The sequence below is a fragment of the Tuber melanosporum genome, assembly GCF_000151645.1.
Source record: "Tuber melanosporum whole genome shotgun sequence assembly, scaffold_4, strain Mel28".
Lineage (NCBI taxonomy): Eukaryota > Fungi > Ascomycota > Pezizomycetes > Pezizales > Tuberaceae > Tuber > Tuber melanosporum.
This window is the reverse complement of record NW_003299084.1, coordinates 5802-22423: the sequence shown is the minus strand read 5'-3', so window position 1 is coordinate 22423 and position 16622 is coordinate 5802. Positions and strand designations below refer to the sequence as shown.

The 16622-nt window shown below is 48.6% G+C and overlaps 4 protein-coding genes; 2 read left to right on the top strand and 2 right to left on the bottom strand.

Annotated features, from left to right (window-relative positions):
* Positions 1-2178: 2178 nt before the first annotated feature.
* Positions 2179-3542, bottom strand: GSTUM_00007814001 (uncharacterized protein). XM_052355793.1 has 2 exons: positions 3421-3542; positions 2179-3318 (listed from the first exon to the last, which is right to left on the bottom strand). Exon 2 carries the CDS (start codon positions 2649-2651, stop codon positions 2274-2276), a length of 378 nt encoding a protein of 125 aa, XP_052211759.1. The 5' UTR covers positions 2652-3318; positions 3421-3542; the 3' UTR covers positions 2179-2273.
* Positions 3543-5142: 1600 nt separating this feature from the next.
* Positions 5143-6082, top strand: GSTUM_00007813001 (uncharacterized protein). XM_052355792.1 has 1 exon: positions 5143-6082. The coding sequence occupies exon 1, from the start codon at positions 5330-5332 to the stop codon at positions 5624-5626; it is 297 nt and encodes a 98-aa protein (XP_052211758.1). The 5' UTR covers positions 5143-5329; the 3' UTR covers positions 5627-6082.
* Positions 6083-6443: 361 nt separating this feature from the next.
* Positions 6444-9522, bottom strand: GSTUM_00007812001 (uncharacterized protein; the record flags this gene model as incomplete). XM_002839690.2 has 5 exons in its annotated part: positions 8727-9522; positions 8123-8557; positions 7129-7790; positions 6608-7011; positions 6444-6494 (listed from the first exon to the last, which is right to left on the bottom strand). The coding sequence occupies exons 1-5, from the start codon at positions 9041-9043 to the stop codon at positions 6444-6446; spliced, it is 1869 nt and encodes a 622-aa protein (XP_002839736.1). The 5' UTR covers positions 9044-9522.
* A 2484-nt stretch (positions 9523-12006) lies between these two features.
* On the top strand, positions 12007-12695 carry GSTUM_00007811001 (uncharacterized protein). XM_002839689.2 has 1 exon: positions 12007-12695. The coding sequence occupies exon 1, from the start codon at positions 12087-12089 to the stop codon at positions 12381-12383; it is 297 nt and encodes a 98-aa protein (XP_002839735.1). The 5' UTR covers positions 12007-12086; the 3' UTR covers positions 12384-12695.
* The last annotated feature ends 3927 nt before the right edge of the window (positions 12696-16622 follow it).

Below are 16622 nucleotides of genomic sequence, written 5' to 3'. Positions count from 1 at the left end.
GGCACAACAATATTGATGCAGGAAGACCCCCCGGATCATTTACATTTCCTCGCCGCCAAGAGATAACTTTCTGCGGCGCTAATTTCCTAAATATTGATACAATTTCCAACTGACGGCTTAAACTAACTCGACCTGGTCTAATCCAACCTAACGTGGACCCGGGAATATCCAAAAACACGTGACCTAGGAAAAGCTTTAATCCATCATTTGAAAGAAATAATTTAAGTTAATGGCATTACGGTGCACACCTCCGTGGATCAGGTTCCCGACAGGCGCTGTACTGTACCATACCAACTAGTGTCCAACGATAAAGTTATAATACAACTCGGGCACGACAACACCACCGGCGATAACTAATAATAGCAAAGCCCCCCTATCCCATCTGACAAAGAGCTCAAAAAGTGCAATAGCACCGACAATCCAGAGGAATCCAAATACACTCCAATTTTACCAGATAAGCCACATGCCTCTTCTTCTTCAGCACGAGATCTCGGGGGGGGGGGTTCCGAAATAATCTCAGAATAAATATACACTTAACTCCATTACGCTAAGTTTGAGGGGAATGATTGTAAAAGGCTTCGCTAACAAACCAACAAAAACTAGGCGCGAGTACGATAAGGGGATTGTTCTGGGGCACTGAGGAGACCTATGGTCTGTTTCTCCCCGCATTGGAAAGAGTGTGTTTTGCAAGGGGATAGAAGAATGGGAATTGGTCTTGAGCACCGGGGAGCAACAAGAAGGGAAGCGCTAGCCTAACGTATGTCCCTTACGAAAGCGATTATCTATCATACTCGAGATAATATATCCCTTCCAACAAAAATTCCATTTCTACATTCCCCAGCGGTAATCGCCACAACTCCTACATACACAAAACCAAGGCCCGGCCAGAATGGACAGCCCTGTCCTGCCACAGAAAAATGCAAAACTTTGCATCCCGTCTACCAAGCTCCAAACAGCCACTACATCGTTCGGCTAATACCACAGAAAGTGGTCATGCGGGGATCCCAGGTGCTGAGCACTTCTGGAGTTCTCTCTCTCTCGTCCATATGGGGTATAAGCTTGTTTTTTGAACTGATCGCCCGCTCATCGATGTGCACCAAAACCAAACCATCATAATGGGGACTTTGGGGGTAGGGAGCCAACGCAGGTGTGTATGACCCTCTGAGCACATTTGGCTGTCGGGGGGGGGGTGAGGCGAGGGGCGTGGAATTTCAGGTTCATGTCTACTTTCAACCCCGAAGTCCTAGCGAGTGATATATAATGAATGTGTTGCCCAAACTAGTCACCTCAGTAACCCGGTGGGTAGCCGTGAATTGTAAACCCGGCGGGGGTAATTCGGTTGTCGGGTTAACCGCCACGCCGGTTGGGCATATTATAAAAGTGGACCGTGGAAGAAATATTTTTCCCGCTGGTTGGTGCGCTGGCACTTTTTTGCTTCGGAGGCTGCTATTTTGTGAGCTGGAACTGGTATGTAGGGGGGTTCTACGCTTTTGTTGGGGGGTGTATAGGTGGTTTCGGGAACCCTATTCTATCGCAACCCTCCCTGGAATATTAGACGGAGTAGTCCGTCCGCCGGTCAAGTCGCAGAGTAAATATCTGCGGTGGTACACCTCGCCAACCATTGGGTGCTTGTACGGTTAGCGGGCGACATCCGATCCCCATCTTAACACAATCACAAAGCTGAAAAAAATGATCTGCCACGGAATACCTCTATCCAGAGCAGACGTGCTCGTATGGAGCCATTCGGAGGCGCGCATATTAGCGAAAAACATAGATTCCCTAAACGTGAGTGATCCTAAAGGAAAAATCATATCTTGTAGGGCACGTTTCGCCATTTCGGCATGAGGCAGTACCACAAGGTTACTGGAATCTGATATCTTAATGCCCGATAGGATTGGGATCCGCTTTAGGTCCCCGCGGCACTTAATCCAGAATTATTTAAGTTTGGAGGAAACCTATCGGGCAAAGTTTGTTCGATTTAGGGCTAGGAAATCGTAGCCCGGATGTCTGCCCATGCTCCGGTCGCGAGCCTCTCAAGGGCTGCAGTCAAGAAAACTCAATTCATCCATTGGTAACATCCATATTAACCCCAAATATCGATCCAGTGTATTAATCAGGAATAGCCTCCACCTCACCATATTTATGGTCACCCGACTGTGGGGAGGCGCTTATCCGTGTAACTGCTGACTTGGGAATGTTGCTCCAAGGCCCAACCAGTCTGTCTTGGCCAAAATTTCTCTTCGAGAACCCCCCGCGCGCGCAGTCCTAACGTGCTATGGTAGGACTGCAATCCACTGATAACAATAAGCACCTGTACCACCCGAACAGCCCGTTGAACCTGAATGTGCCACCACCGATCCTCGCTTTCCCGATTTCCACCCCAAATCCGACCCCCGCCCACCAACGACGACAGCCCAAAGCATAACACACCCCATTCCACCGGATTCTGCCAAGGCTGGGCAAATGATCACCCTAGTGTCGACTGGGTAATGCATGGTTGGCATCCTAACCCTAGCCGCCTTATTCCATTGGATCCCCCGTGTGGACCCACCCCCCCCCTCCCCTCCTTTACCCACCAGAGCTTGATTCAACCTCTTCGAACAATCCCGATCCGATGAGGATCTTCCATCTGCCGCACTCCACCGCAGCATCAAGCCACCAGCACCCACACTCAATCCTTGCCGGGAGTACTAGAGTGAGAAGCGGTACAAGTAACTTGATATACCGATACTTTGTCCACCCCACACACGGATCTGAGACACCAATATGCTGGTACTGGAGCGGAAAAATAGACCCGAGAAACCCCCTGTCGCCGCCAAATACCCCTCTATCATAACCTAACCCTCCCTCTTCCCTAAATCAGAAAGAAAGATAAGTTCCGCACTACCAATGCAAGGCCGGGATAAGGTCTTCCCTCTCCTAAATTGGTTGTATACGGCCATTTGCTCCACCGGGCCCTCGGTCTTGGTGGAAATAGAACATTTACCGCTTGCGGGATGCCTGTGGCAGTGGCGTAAAACCGCAGAATGAAAACCGTAACCCGTACCATCCCCCACAACCGTATATCGCGTTAGCCAGAGTAGTGGGTACCCAAATAATATCCGAATTCCCGAAGAAGGAGTGTTTATATATGAATGAATAGTCGCTCGCCGTTCCCGACGGTCAACCTCATGCCCTCTATAACCGAGGCAAAGGGTTTTATTATTCAACGGGCCTCCACCGCTGAAAGTGGAACAGGGAAAGAAATCTCGGCGATGTTATCCCAAACGACACACCGAACCTCTGGGCGACGCGAGAACTGTAAATCTGACCCCAATTCTGTCTCTTCCGTTAGCCGATTGTTGAAAGAAACATAGAATTGGATCTGGCGAAACAAAAAAATAAATTAAAGTAAAAAGAGTCAAAAAAAAATCCACAAACCTAATCGTCAACGTTCCTGAACCTTATTAACACATGCATGTACACTATAACTGTTTTCCGATGGCCGAACACTCCTCTGAAAGTCGAAATTGCAGTATGGTTCTGCCCCGAAACCGGTGTGGCAGGAAACCTTTCGTAGGAAATTATGATCGAAATGTGGCCGGCCAGGCCAATATAAATAAAGTTCAGGGCAAGTAATGAACTAAGGAGAGTGCGTGTTAGGCGACCTCCGCTCCGTGTTGCTGTCCTAATTACCCTCGCAAGTGTGGCAATAAGCGGTGCTGACCGCATTGACTTTCGGGAGAACGTGGTATCCTAAGTGAGTGAGCGGGCCAGATATTGGTTGGGGCCGTAGGGATGACCAGCGTACCAGCAGTTTACTAGTACAGTACTCGAGCACTCGAGTCCACCCTCCCTCGGAGTTCCACCCCCAACGGAAGACCCCACCTTGAGGACCATGGATATTCATACCGGTACTTTGCGCTCACTAGCCCGTGTGCATCACCGTCCCCTACTGTAAGAGGTGCGGCTAGTCGTCCATCCCACACAACATCCCTCACCCCCCGCCCCCCAAACCCGAGACACACGGACAACTCTGCGAACCGGTGGGGCCAGCAATCCTAGATCGGCCCGGAAAAATACTTATCCGAACCGACGATGAACCAACCACGCTGCGTAGCGAGCGTCCCAGCCGCTCCAAGCACCACCTTCCCCCGCAGACGAGCCCGAGTGACGCCCCATGACCACCATAATACTAGCTTTGCACGGGCTTTAAGCAAAAAGCCGTATGGCGTTTTAACTCAACAAACTATGACATACCATTACCACCACTGTTCCGCCCCCCCGCCCCCCCACTCCACAACTTCCGCTCGCAACAGTCAGTCGGGCATCTCCCCGGCACGTATAGCGTAAGTCTTTACCATACTGTACGGTGACTGTGCTCCGCTGATCGGTTCTTGTTGGGAAGGTTTGAAAGATATCTGGAGCGCTGACCTGAAGATTACTATGCTGGGGAGTTGCGTGAGCTTTTCCCCCAAGCATGCCAGGTGGGTGGTTCAGAAATAATAGATGCGGTGGGAGTCCTTATGATATCTATGATGAGAGACCCACTTTGCGATCAGATATTGTATGTATGATGCTGCAGTGCTCGCGCACTCTCTCCTAATTTTTCCCGTTTTTGTTTTTAGGGGGGGGGGGTTCGGGGAGTCTCGGCTCCCCGCGAATGAGGTCAGGACTTCAGACCGAGGCTGGACTGGCATCATGGACACGACAGAAGAACAGCAAAATGGGTCCGTTGGTATTATAAAGGAAGCGAGGATGGAACAAATATTGACATAGCACAAAAGAAAAAAATAAAGCAAAAGGAAAAAAAACGGGCCAACAGATTACGATACCGGCACTGTGCACCATCTATCCACGATTCTATCCCCTTCCCCCCCGCCAACCAGAAGCGAGGTTCGAAATGAAATGATATCCTGGGTGGCATAACAAAGCAGAGATCGCACTACCATACTGGCCACGATAGAAGCCGATTGATGGACCGCCGGGACCTTACCCTAGGCCCACTATATCGCTTGCTAGTCCTCCCGAGACCCGAACACTTTAGCCGACTCGGAAAATCCACAAACCCCTCACCTGCTAAAATTTCGCAATAAATCTCCAGCCAGCCGCTACCATTCCGCCTGACACTTTTCTATTTATTTTACCTGCCGTGGATAGTTTCTCCTTCGTGAGGATCCCATTTCTCTTTTTCTCTCTTCAAATGTTACAACCTGCAATCGGGAGTGAGGAGCAAGGAGAAGGTGGAGGAGGGAGTACCTATCAACCAGGGAGATCGAGTCAATAAACAAAATGGCGGTAGCCAACTCGAAAAGCGAATCACACGAGGAAAATAAAAAGTTGCAAATCAATGTCATTTAAACTACCCAAACGAACAAGTCCTGGCTCAATTACCGTACCAAAATTAGCACCAGAGCTACAGATACTCCCACAAACCCAGGATATGTCCCGGACCGGACTGATACCCGCACATACAGTGCCGTACCACGGCATGGCACAGCATATATCGCCCGCAACATCGGCCTTCCTCGTGTGCGAGGACGTACGCTCTAACAAGAGGTTTATCCGGGAACCCCGCCGGAGCCCCCGGTTTTCTTTGCGCTCTGGCGCTGCAATACGTATGTACGTACAACATTGGGCTTGGTAAAAGATGAAAGGGAAGTACGAAAGGGAGAAAAGGAGCCTGAGAGGAAGAGCGAGGGAGGGAAGAAAGAAAAGGAATAGGAAAAGGCAAGACGGGGGTTTTTTTTTCGAAAAAAAAAAACTGCCATGCTGCCTCCTGTCGGTGGCTTGCCCGCCTTTGAACCTGTCTAGGATGGTATGGGTATGTGTGGTTAAGGGAAAATAAAATAAAAGAGCAATACATAAGAGATAAGCCCTCCACCTCCCGTTTAGACATAGAACTGCTGGAATCATAAATGGGCAAAAACGACATAACACAACATGCTCCACAACTCCCCGAAAAACAATCCCGCCTGCCAGTCGCCGCTGCCGAACCCCCCCGACCCCCCTCTTCGCCCACCACCCTACCAACATATGACCGCAATAAGGGAAACATACTAACACGAAGGCATAGAAAGATAACCATACAAAAAAATTCTAATACAGATTACATGCAATAGACGCCGAGTAGACGATAGGAAGTACAAGTACAAGACAAAAAAGCAGAGGACGCCAATCTATACATAAACCAGAAAACGCAGCAAGGGAAGTCATCTAGTGCTCTAGCGCTCTAGTACGGTAGTTGCGGAGATAGGAAGTCATACGTTCCCATGTGGATTGGGAAGTACTGCTGCTCGTTGGGGCCGGCGCTGCTAACGTCGTATATTGGTACTTGTGGGTATAGCGGTTGACCGGAACTATCGACTGGGACTTGTGGAGGTGGTTGTTGCTGTTGTTGCTGCGGCTGTTGATGTTGGTGTTGCTGCTGCTGGGGGTATCCTTCTTGCATGTACACGGGGACTTCATGGTACGGCGGGAGGCTTCTGGGCGTAAGGATTTGTGCGGGGGAATGGCTGTTGTGGTTGGATTGAAGGGTGTTACCCCAGAATCGGGAATCGTCGAAGGGGCTGCTGGAACCGGAAAATTCGACGCACTTATTCAGCATCTTTTCAAGCCCTACAGATACCTGGTGGATGATGTGTTGTTCCCCGGCTTGTTTCTCTTTCAATAGCTCGATCACCATACCGACCTGTGTCCATACCTGCGCTGGCGCGAGGGAGGAAAATCCAACGCCTTTCCATCGCGCAGTGACCTTGAGCAGAAAGACTGCTGCGAATGCGATCATTGTATCGATGTATAATGGGACGCCAATCAGCGAATCTCGGATTGATGACTCTTCTAAGACCACAGCAAGCACGGACGCCGCCGAGTTTATAGCGATATTCGCATACTCCTTCCTCAGGGGGCTCAGGTTATTGATGGTAGCAGTCGAGGCCCCACGTAATGATAACGAATTGAGCTGGAGTTTGGCAAAGTGGTAATGGAGGTCAACGCCCTTTGCTGGGTAGTCGCCCACAAAAGCGTTCGTTTCTATCAGATATTGATTAGCACGATGGACAACATAAATCCCACCTCCCTGCCAGCAGGAAATATCACACTGTGGGGCGGGGGGAGGGGGATTATGCATACGGAGGTCAGAAAACCTACGAAGTCGGGTACGCCATGTGTTACGCCAGTTATCCAACTGCTCGTTGAATCCCGCCAACTGCGATAAACTCTCGTCTGAAATCTCACCCTCGGCCTCGCCCTCGAAACAATTATAAATCCGAGTCATGACGACAAATAATGAGACCTGACTGATGACTCTGTTGTCGCCCTCGATAGCAAGACTTGACTGCAGATACAACTCGTACTTGCGCATGGGCTCGTGATCATGGATTACCGGGGGGCGTCCATACGCGATTGAAAAATGGTGGTCACAAACATACAACAGATACCAAAGCCGAGCCCGTTCGAAGTGTTCGGGTGACCCTGCGAGGGCCTTTCGAAAAGATTGGTGGATTCCCATCTCGGTTGCGATCCGAACAGCATGACCCGACAGCTTCCACGAAAGCTCCGTAAGCCAGAAGGCTCCGATGCAGAGTGCGCGGATGTCATCCATCTGATGATAACGGTCGAACATGGATGAAGAAACAAGGCGGAGGAATTCCCGACAGAGTTTTGGAAAGAGATGGTGGTGTTGGGGAAGATGCAGTGACGATACGGTAAATATCGCAGCGGTTAACAAGCATGAAGAAGCCCGAGCAGCCTCCAAAGTGTTATGCGTCAGAGCGATATCAAAGAGATAGTGGTTGAGAGAATCCCTAAATCTGCAATGGAATTAGCTTTGATGAGAAAACCCTGGCGTTAAATATTCTCTAGAACAAAGAAAAATAATGAAAAAGATAACGAAACTATAGAGCCGAGTATCCTAGGCCATAAGGGCCTAAAGATATTTCTCTTGCTCTCTGTCTCCCCCCCCCCCTTCTCACCCCCCTCTTTATTTAATTTCATGCTTGAGGTAGTATGAAAGAGTCGAAACATTTCTTCTCACATACAGGTTACATGGCAAAATATTTGCTACATTTGCAGAGGTTTGGAATTGAATTCTGACGGGAGAAACTCCCAAGTTAAATTGGACTATTGAAAGTGGGAGCCATACATTGTGAATAGTGCCTCCGCCTCAGCCTGTGTAATGAGCCCAGAGGAAACAAAGTCGCCGTCCGACTCGGAAGGGTGCTGTTGCCCAATGCGGAGGCTACTTCTAGGACCTTGAAGATTCGTCACCTCGTACAGCGACCCCATGGGATTTGAAACCAGAGAGTGTCCGTCATTCTCCTCCACCTTGACTTTTTCCAAATAACGATCTGGATATCTTACGTGCGATGCTGCGGCAGATATGCCCCGATCATATCTGCCGTCGTTGTACCTCTCAGAGGTTGGATATCGCCCCCTCTCGGTGGTTGAGGCGTCGGATGAAACTGGAGAATCCATGGTGTATGAATACGCCGTCAAAGGGCGCATGCCATTGATCTGTAGCAGGTCTTCAACGGCACGTTGGAGTTGCGTAGTATCATCGCGCATCAGGCGCTTCCACCTATTATCAACTCACAATCAGCTTCATTATTCTCCAAGTAACATAATGGCTCCCCTCATGATCTCTCTCCCTCCTCTTTTCCTTTATTCCATCGTTCCTCCTCTTCCACCTCTCTTTTGTACCTCTCTTTTCCTTGCCCGACGATGGGTGGTGATGATGGATGACGTACTCTACATCTTCATCCAGGATAGTCTGCAGACTCCTATTGACGACACATTCCAATTTCATTTTCTTGCATCTCACACAAGTTGATTCTCCCTCCTCGAAATCGCAGCGAATTTTCTGTTTCTTGCAGGCGGCGCAAGCCCTGACCTTTCGAGATATCGTTGGGACCCGCCCACTTCCATCCAGAATCGAAGGCAGAACATAACGACCGGGAGAACCGGAAGATGGTCTACCACTCTTGCGAGAGGGCCAATCGGCTCCAGAGCTGCCAGAATCATCAAAGCTCCTCTTGATCCCGCCAGGTTGAGGACTGTCTGCCATTCTCTTAGATGGTATGGTGGGTGGTTGATGAGTTAATTATCGATTTGAAGTGGCGATCGCGGGGGAAAGATTGTTGACAAGAAGGATAGTATGAAAAAAAAAAAAGGTTTGGCTCTAGTGGAATATCGTTGATCTCTGTGAACGAGGAAATGAAAAACGAAGCAATTGAATGAGGACGAAAGCGCTTGTTCTCTTGTTCTCTTGGTAAACGCGTTGCAGTTCCCGTGGAATGTGGGGAAGGCGGGAGGGGTTGAATGGGATTACGGTTCAAGCGGAGCTTGACGTAGAGGATAAGGGCGGATCGCTTGAAGATGAAAATGTGAAGGCGGAAGGCATGCGGGGAGACAAGTGGTGTCTATAAAGCTTTTCACTGTAGGAGAGTGTTTAGGTGGTGCCGGCATTCATGGTAAAGCTCCAAAATTGGAAAGGTTAGCTTTGGGAGGAGGGTGTGTAGGGAGGAGGAAGGCAACGGGCGAAGGAAGGGGGGGGGGTCCGAATGTGTGATGATACTGGTAGAGTAGGGTAGGCGCAGGTGTAGTGGTCACTGGGGGTGCTTTGGTCCTCCTTCTCTGAATATTCCTCCATCCTTCTATGCCGCAACCCATGTAATGGCCAACCGGAGAAACTAGCATCCTGGTTCTTTAGCGAACTCACATACATCCCCGCCCCGGGGGTTACAGCAAGCCCTCTCCCATCCCGTTTTGCTCGCGGAAACTCGGCCTTCCTGACCCACCCCGAACCGGCTCACATTGCCGCTGCATCGAGCACACGTCCCTGTGCTTCGTAAACACCTCGAACTTGTAGCAATGGAACAGCAGCAGCCACAGCCTGTCAGAAATCTGTATGGGAAAGAATCACCCCTTCTCAACCATCCCACCAGGGATAATAGATATCGAGAGGGGAGGAAAGCAAAAAAAAAAAAAAAAAAGTAATTACGGAAAAGGGAAAATAACATGAGAAAGGCGAGGAGGAAAAAAAAGAAACTACAAATCATACCAGGAGGGGGACAAAGAAGAAAAAAATAAATAAAAAAGTAGAATAATAAAGCCTGATGGATTAGCAGCAAGGATTAACTGTTAAACGGCAAGACCCGGTACTCTCACCCAAGGTGATAACAAATATGCTACGAGTTGGACCAGAGAGAAAAAGAGGAAAGGAGGGAGGGAAAAAAGAAAGAAAGCAAAGAAAAAGAAAAGAAAAGAAAACGGTTTCTCCTTTAGCCGCAACCCGACCTCCTTGACCCATGCAGCATCAATGATGCCTACTCCCCTCTCTCTTGCTTCCCATTTCCTTACACGCTCATACACTCTCTCGCAAGGGACGGTAGTACCGTTCATACGTCTTCTTCCCTACAAATTCATGGGCTGCCTACCAGGTTCAGGGCCCTCCCCAAAATTTTACCGTATTGATGGGGGAGTCGTGTTCTGCGAAGGCTGTGATAGAAGGGCCTAACTTACGACGTTACTACTTTTATACACTCTCCACAGCAGTTCTTGCGGTGCTGTGCGAGTTCGTACGTGCTCCTGCTGCAGTACATCATACGGAAGCCCCATTCGAATATGATAGGGTAGAGCTGTCTATGTGCATGGTACCGTACCACCAACTCTAGGCTATGATACCCATTCTGCGATCTTCCAACACTCTATTTTCTACAATGCGGTGCAAATTGTGTTTATCATATTTTGCGTTTATGCAGTTACCCGTATCGGGATCCTGTCTCTTCTCACATCTACACTTTGGCATCAGGCAAGAGCTGGCCCTGACTCTAGCGTAGTGTACGCTTTTGAGCTGATGATACCCTGGGAACCATCCCTAATGAGCCAGGGCCGGGGTAGGGTCATGGTCAGGGCAGGGTCTGTTTCTGCACCTTTCTCCACAACCGTCCGTCGTGCCCTGGAGCGAATGTGAAGGATTGAGCGCCAATCTCTGTTCTTCCTCCGGTTTTCATTATTGCAGTAATTATCACCATCACTATTTACTCGACGGCTCCAACCCTTCCGCTTCTTTTTCGAACCCTAATGCTTATTCCTTGCTCGTTTCCTAACTACCGTATCAAACCCTCTCTCCCAGCCTCAATAGGAATAAATAGGGAAAGGCAGGAAATGGCAACAACACGTAAATTAATATCATACATCCCTCGCACACCACGACAACCACCACACACTCACACACTCATTCACACTCATCCATTCACTCATTCACCCATTCATTCACCCATTCACTCGCCCGCCCTCCGTGAAGAAAGTGAAAAGCCCCAAAATAATAATAATACAGCCACTTCCCCGGTATTTATAGGTTTATAGGTGTGAGGGCTTTCTACGCTCCGAACATGCACAACTAACGTGCGGTAGTACGTACGCTAGGCGTTCTTGTTTCACGATGACCGTTTTCTTCTAGAAAGGGAGAAATCCGAAACCAACCTGAGCCGTTGGATCCGGGTCCCTTTTGGGGTAGGAAGCGCAAGTGCTCCCTCCGTACCCCCGCGGTAGGGGGCAGGATCAGAGGAGAAATAATGATACCACCTCCCTCCAGGAATACGGTATGGGAAGAGAGCGATGAAAGTCATGATCTATTATTCCGCCATTGTCTTGCCTTGGGCTCTAGTCGCTGTTCCGTCCTCCGAGCACACATCTTTCACGTTCCGATGAACTATCGCTTTAGCATGGTTCGGATGTTGTTGAAGATATTTGCTCCCGAGACAAATGTGATGGTGGTGATGGTGACAACAATACTGTGCAACCGTTGAAGATCTTTTACTCCAGTGGAGGAAGAATATGGGCTTTGCTTAATGGCTTATCTGTAATACCGTACTTGTTGTGCCTTGCCTAACCGTTCGGCTTTGGGCAGTAGCTTTCTTGTATCATATCATTGCCATTATGCTTCCACGATGGACCAGTATTAATCGCCTTAAATTAGACCACACTCCATGGGAGTAGTACCGGTAGCGCCATATCTCTCTCCCACACCAAAGGTTAAAAACATGGGCGCAGTATTACCACCAAAAAATTAACACACCTCACCTCAACAACCATTGATAATAATAATGAGGAGAGAAAGGGCAAAAAGGCTCAGGTTCGGCTTGGAGAATCCCCTTCGGGTTTCTCCCCCGACAGATGTTCTTTTTTTGTTTTGTTTTTTCCTTCTCCCTTTCCTCTTTCCTTCTGACCGTCTAGCTTTTTTTATCATACTTCCCTCGTTCGCTTCAACCCCCCATCGGTTGTGTTGCTCTCTCCTCCCCCCCACCACTCTCCTTCCCAAGCTCTCGAGCCTCCTACCACGCTACGCTCACCACGCCATGCTACTGCCACACAACGCTCGACCCCCTCTTGGCGTGGGGTAGTTTTGACATTGAAAAATGGGGGAATCGACACCCACAGATTGGGTTCCAGTTTACTTGTAAGAGTTTTCAGATAGAGGGACTAGCCCCAATAGGATCAAAGTGAGCCATTTACAGGGCTGGAGATTCTTGCTGGATTGTGTTTTTTTTTTTTTTGGGGGGGGGGGGGGTGGGGAGGCGGTTGGAGGGGTTGACCGACGGATGGTCCGAATCGTTTTTTTCTCACTACCGCGACGGCAGGTTGGTAATGGGGAAAGCGGGGTGACGGGTATATATTTTATTTCCAAAGTTTACTCCGCAGTAATATTTCCTCTCTATATATATATCTCTCTCTCTACCACTACGGTATCGGTGCTCGCGCGGCCGTGTTGAAGCCGGACACCCTCATATCTCAGTGATCGCTGGGCCGATAAATTGATATCTCCGGCGCCAAGCTGAGTGATGCGATACTCACTATAATATTAAAATATACAGGTAGTCCATCGCAGAAAAATGGGTTGTGGCACACGGGGCCAAACAGGCACTTGTGAGGACTTTTGAAGCTCTTCCTCATGCTGTGATTTATAAAAAGGTGCCAAGCACTTTCATGAGGGGGGCTTCAATGGGTGATATACTTCATAATGGAAACAGTAATTTCAATTGCTCGATTCCAGGTTATATTGGTGCCATATGCGTTGGTCTGCTACGAGGCCACGGTATCAGAACACTTCTTCCTTCATCGTACAAGCAGGTGATTGTCAATTGTGTTGCCTTGCATGGGGGCTCGTTATTGGTCAGGCGATGACTAGAGTACTATACTCGAGTACAAGTACTAGTACAAATGTACTCGCATATGAGGGCGGCCGACTTCAACTCGGCCGGGGGAGCAGACCAGAATTACCGTAGTTTACCCAAACACTACAACCGCACTAAGACTGCGCTATAATTTTTAAAGCACTTTGCAAAATTCGGGGTACTTGCTGCACAACTACTGTAATGATTCTAATACCCGTAACAGTGCGTGCGTGTAGTTACCGTAGCTCACCTTAAATTTGAGCCGGTTCCTTTTCACACACACACAAGCACACCCTGCCCGTCATTGTTTGGAGGATGTAGGATGCGCCATATCGTGAGAGCCATGATTAAGATATCAGATTCAGTCGTTCCTTTATGCTACAAGTACCTTTCAAATTCGTTGTGGTGTTCAACGAGTAGGGTACTTTTTTTGCTTTTCATTTCTCCCCCCCCACTACTAACTACCGTACAAGTACTAACTAACTAATCCTCCACACTTTTTGGTTGCCAACCCCAAAGGGACGGTGCACGAGCACACTTGCGATTTCTCCCCCCTTCTCCCCCTCATTCCAGAAATCTCGCTCGAGTTAGGGACGGATCTAGATGGTGGTAACACAAAGGCTCTTTGGGGCTCACGCTCCACCCCACCTGAACACGGGAGGTATAATTCATTACAAGTACTCGTACTTGTACTAGTACGAGTAGAGTAGATTCGCAGTAATGTGGCAAAACGGTTGGGCAAGGCTGGTGGCAAACCGGCCAAGAGCATGGTTCATCTCATAACTTGTACTATTAAGGCACTTTTTTTCATTTTTTCATTTTTTCATGTCTCAGGGAAAAATGTATGATTGGCGCTTGCCCGTTTTCTCTTTCTCTTTTCTTTTTTTCCTTTCCCCTTTCTTTTCTTTTTCTATACAAAAAAATCATTTCGCCAATTTTTTCTTTTCCACCCCCACCACCAACCACCACAAGCTTAAACCCTTTTTTGGTTTTTTTGTGTTCCTGTTCCTTGAAAAAAAAAAAAAAAAAAAAAAAAGGGTTTAAAACTGCACGGGGCAACCGCAACAATAGGCTTCGGTTTCCAAAAAAAAAAAAAAAAAAAAAAATTCCCCTTCTTGGGAAAAAGGGATGACCGGAAAATCGATTTTCCACGATTTGTTAGAAAAAAGAAGAGAAAAGAGGAGAAAGGGAAGGGAAAAACCCCACAAGGTCCAGGATCTGTAAATTTCCCCCCTTCGGGACAGTCTTACGTTTTGATCATAAATAGCTCAGGGGGGGGACGCACAAGCACACAACGCGCACACTCATACTGTTGTACTCGTACCAGACGCCCCATTCGAAGCGGAGGAATCGAATCGAAGCAGCCCATTCGCTCGCTCAAGGCGTCGGACCCGATGACGTTTGTGGCGCCGAGTGATGATGCGTGATCACGATCGCGAAAACGAGAGGAGTCGTTTTTTTTTTTTTTTTAGTTGGTGAAAAGGAAAGAGAAAAAGAAAAGAAAAGAAAGAATAGATATGATCTGATCTATCTTACTCTACGGTACCAATTGTTCGCCCCCCCCCCCGGTTAAGGTTTTCGGTGCCCGTTCTTAAACTCGAGTACCTTACGGTAGGTAGTCTACGAGTTACAAGTATCATACTCGAGTATCATATCATACTCAGGTATACACTTCCACGACGTGGAAGCGTATTGCTGCTGCATGTCACCCTTAGCTCTCTGGCCGTGCACTAACCCACCATTTCTTCCACACATTACCCTACTCGAGCACTGTAACGGTACGAGGGGGAAACAAAACAAGAATTGTGATAATACAGTAGTAATAATTATTGGGGAATGGACTAAAGTGCCGTGCTGTTTTCTTGCACCTGCCAGGGTCGAGTTGAACCTTCTCTATTTAGTTACAGTACCTGGGTGCAGTAGATTATCAGACCGACAAGTGCGATAGAGACAATATCATACAGTACTCGTACTTCCGGTTCCATCCCCTCCAATACTTTTCCTTTTCCTTTTTCTTTTTTTCTTTTTCGCCCAGAAGAAATTCAGGGTTCAGTGCATGTCTCTCTCCTCCATCTTCTGGAATGCGAGGATGAGTAGAGCCCCGCCTATTTCTCATCCGTGAAACCCGACCAGAGGCGAAAGGGAACGACATCGGACCCTACGGTACTGCATCATTACATTTCACTTTCTACCTTTCATCCGAAACACTGACTGGATGTGTGGTAAGCAACCGAGCACACATAACGACAGTATGTGGGGCGAGTATCATACCGAGGCTGTCATGATCTGGAACCCGCCAATTACTGTGATATATGATCACAAATCGGGCGTTGGCAAATTTGAGTATTTCTTTTTCGGTCCCGGCGAAGGAGTGCACCATTTCAAAACGTCCCCGTTGGATGGTACTGTATCGAAGGGAACGTTGAACCGTACCCTACCGTACTCTGCAGTACGGTACGATTCCATCCAAAGTGCCACTCACTCAATACTATACGGGAAAATTACCTCCTCCTCTTCCACCACCACCACCACCACCGCAACCACAACCACAACCACCACCCCTTTTATCAACGAGCTTAATCTTAAGGTACGGGGTATATACCGTCCGATATACGGGCCACCGTACAGTACCGCACCAACGTTAGGATGAATTGTGGTTGGCCGGATGGTCTTTCCCCTGGGTGCTTTGCTAAGGGTTTGTAATCCTTAGGTGTACCGTATGGTAAGGGAGAACGCAGTAGTCTAACGGTTTTATTTCCCACGCGTCCGCTGGAAGGGAGGAATGAAGGAATGAAGGAAGGAATGCTCGCCGGTTGACGAAAACCCGCTTGCTGCTGCTTCTGCTGGAACATGGGCCGTCCCCGCATCTGTGTGATGTGATGAGTTGCCCGTTACCGTAACGGTCGAATACAAACAAGCTTTAGCCCGCTGGCTGGCTAGCTGGCCTGTTCGCGTTTAGCTAGGGTTGCTCGGGGGTGCGGTGAGTATTTCTCAACCGCCCTTTTCTGGGGACATTCGAGGGCGATTCTGGGGTCAAGTGAGATCTCATGGGGACTTTTCGGGATCGGCTAATGGTAAATTTGCCCAGGTGTTTTCTTTCCCTCTCTTGCTTCCATGAGAATGAGGTATTATTGTGTTTCTCAGTACGAGTACTGTTGTTTCAACCTTGATCCCTTTTGTTTTAGTGTTTTTCACTAGCTCGGAAACCGCGGTAGGCGTTCGGAGGGTTTAACTACCCCCCCCCCCGCAAACATTGACACCCCCAGATATTTCTATCATATTATCATACCAATTTGCCCGCTTCCGCACAGAATCGAGCCCGGAATCAAGTGTTCTGGAGTTGGGGAGAGGAGGGGCAGACAAAACCCCGAGAGCTGGTTGAGGCTTTCGAGCTAGTAAACGCTAAGGAAGAGGAAAAGAAAAAAGGCAGAAAACCCCCCCTGGTGACTTTCGTTCGGAGAGTCAGTA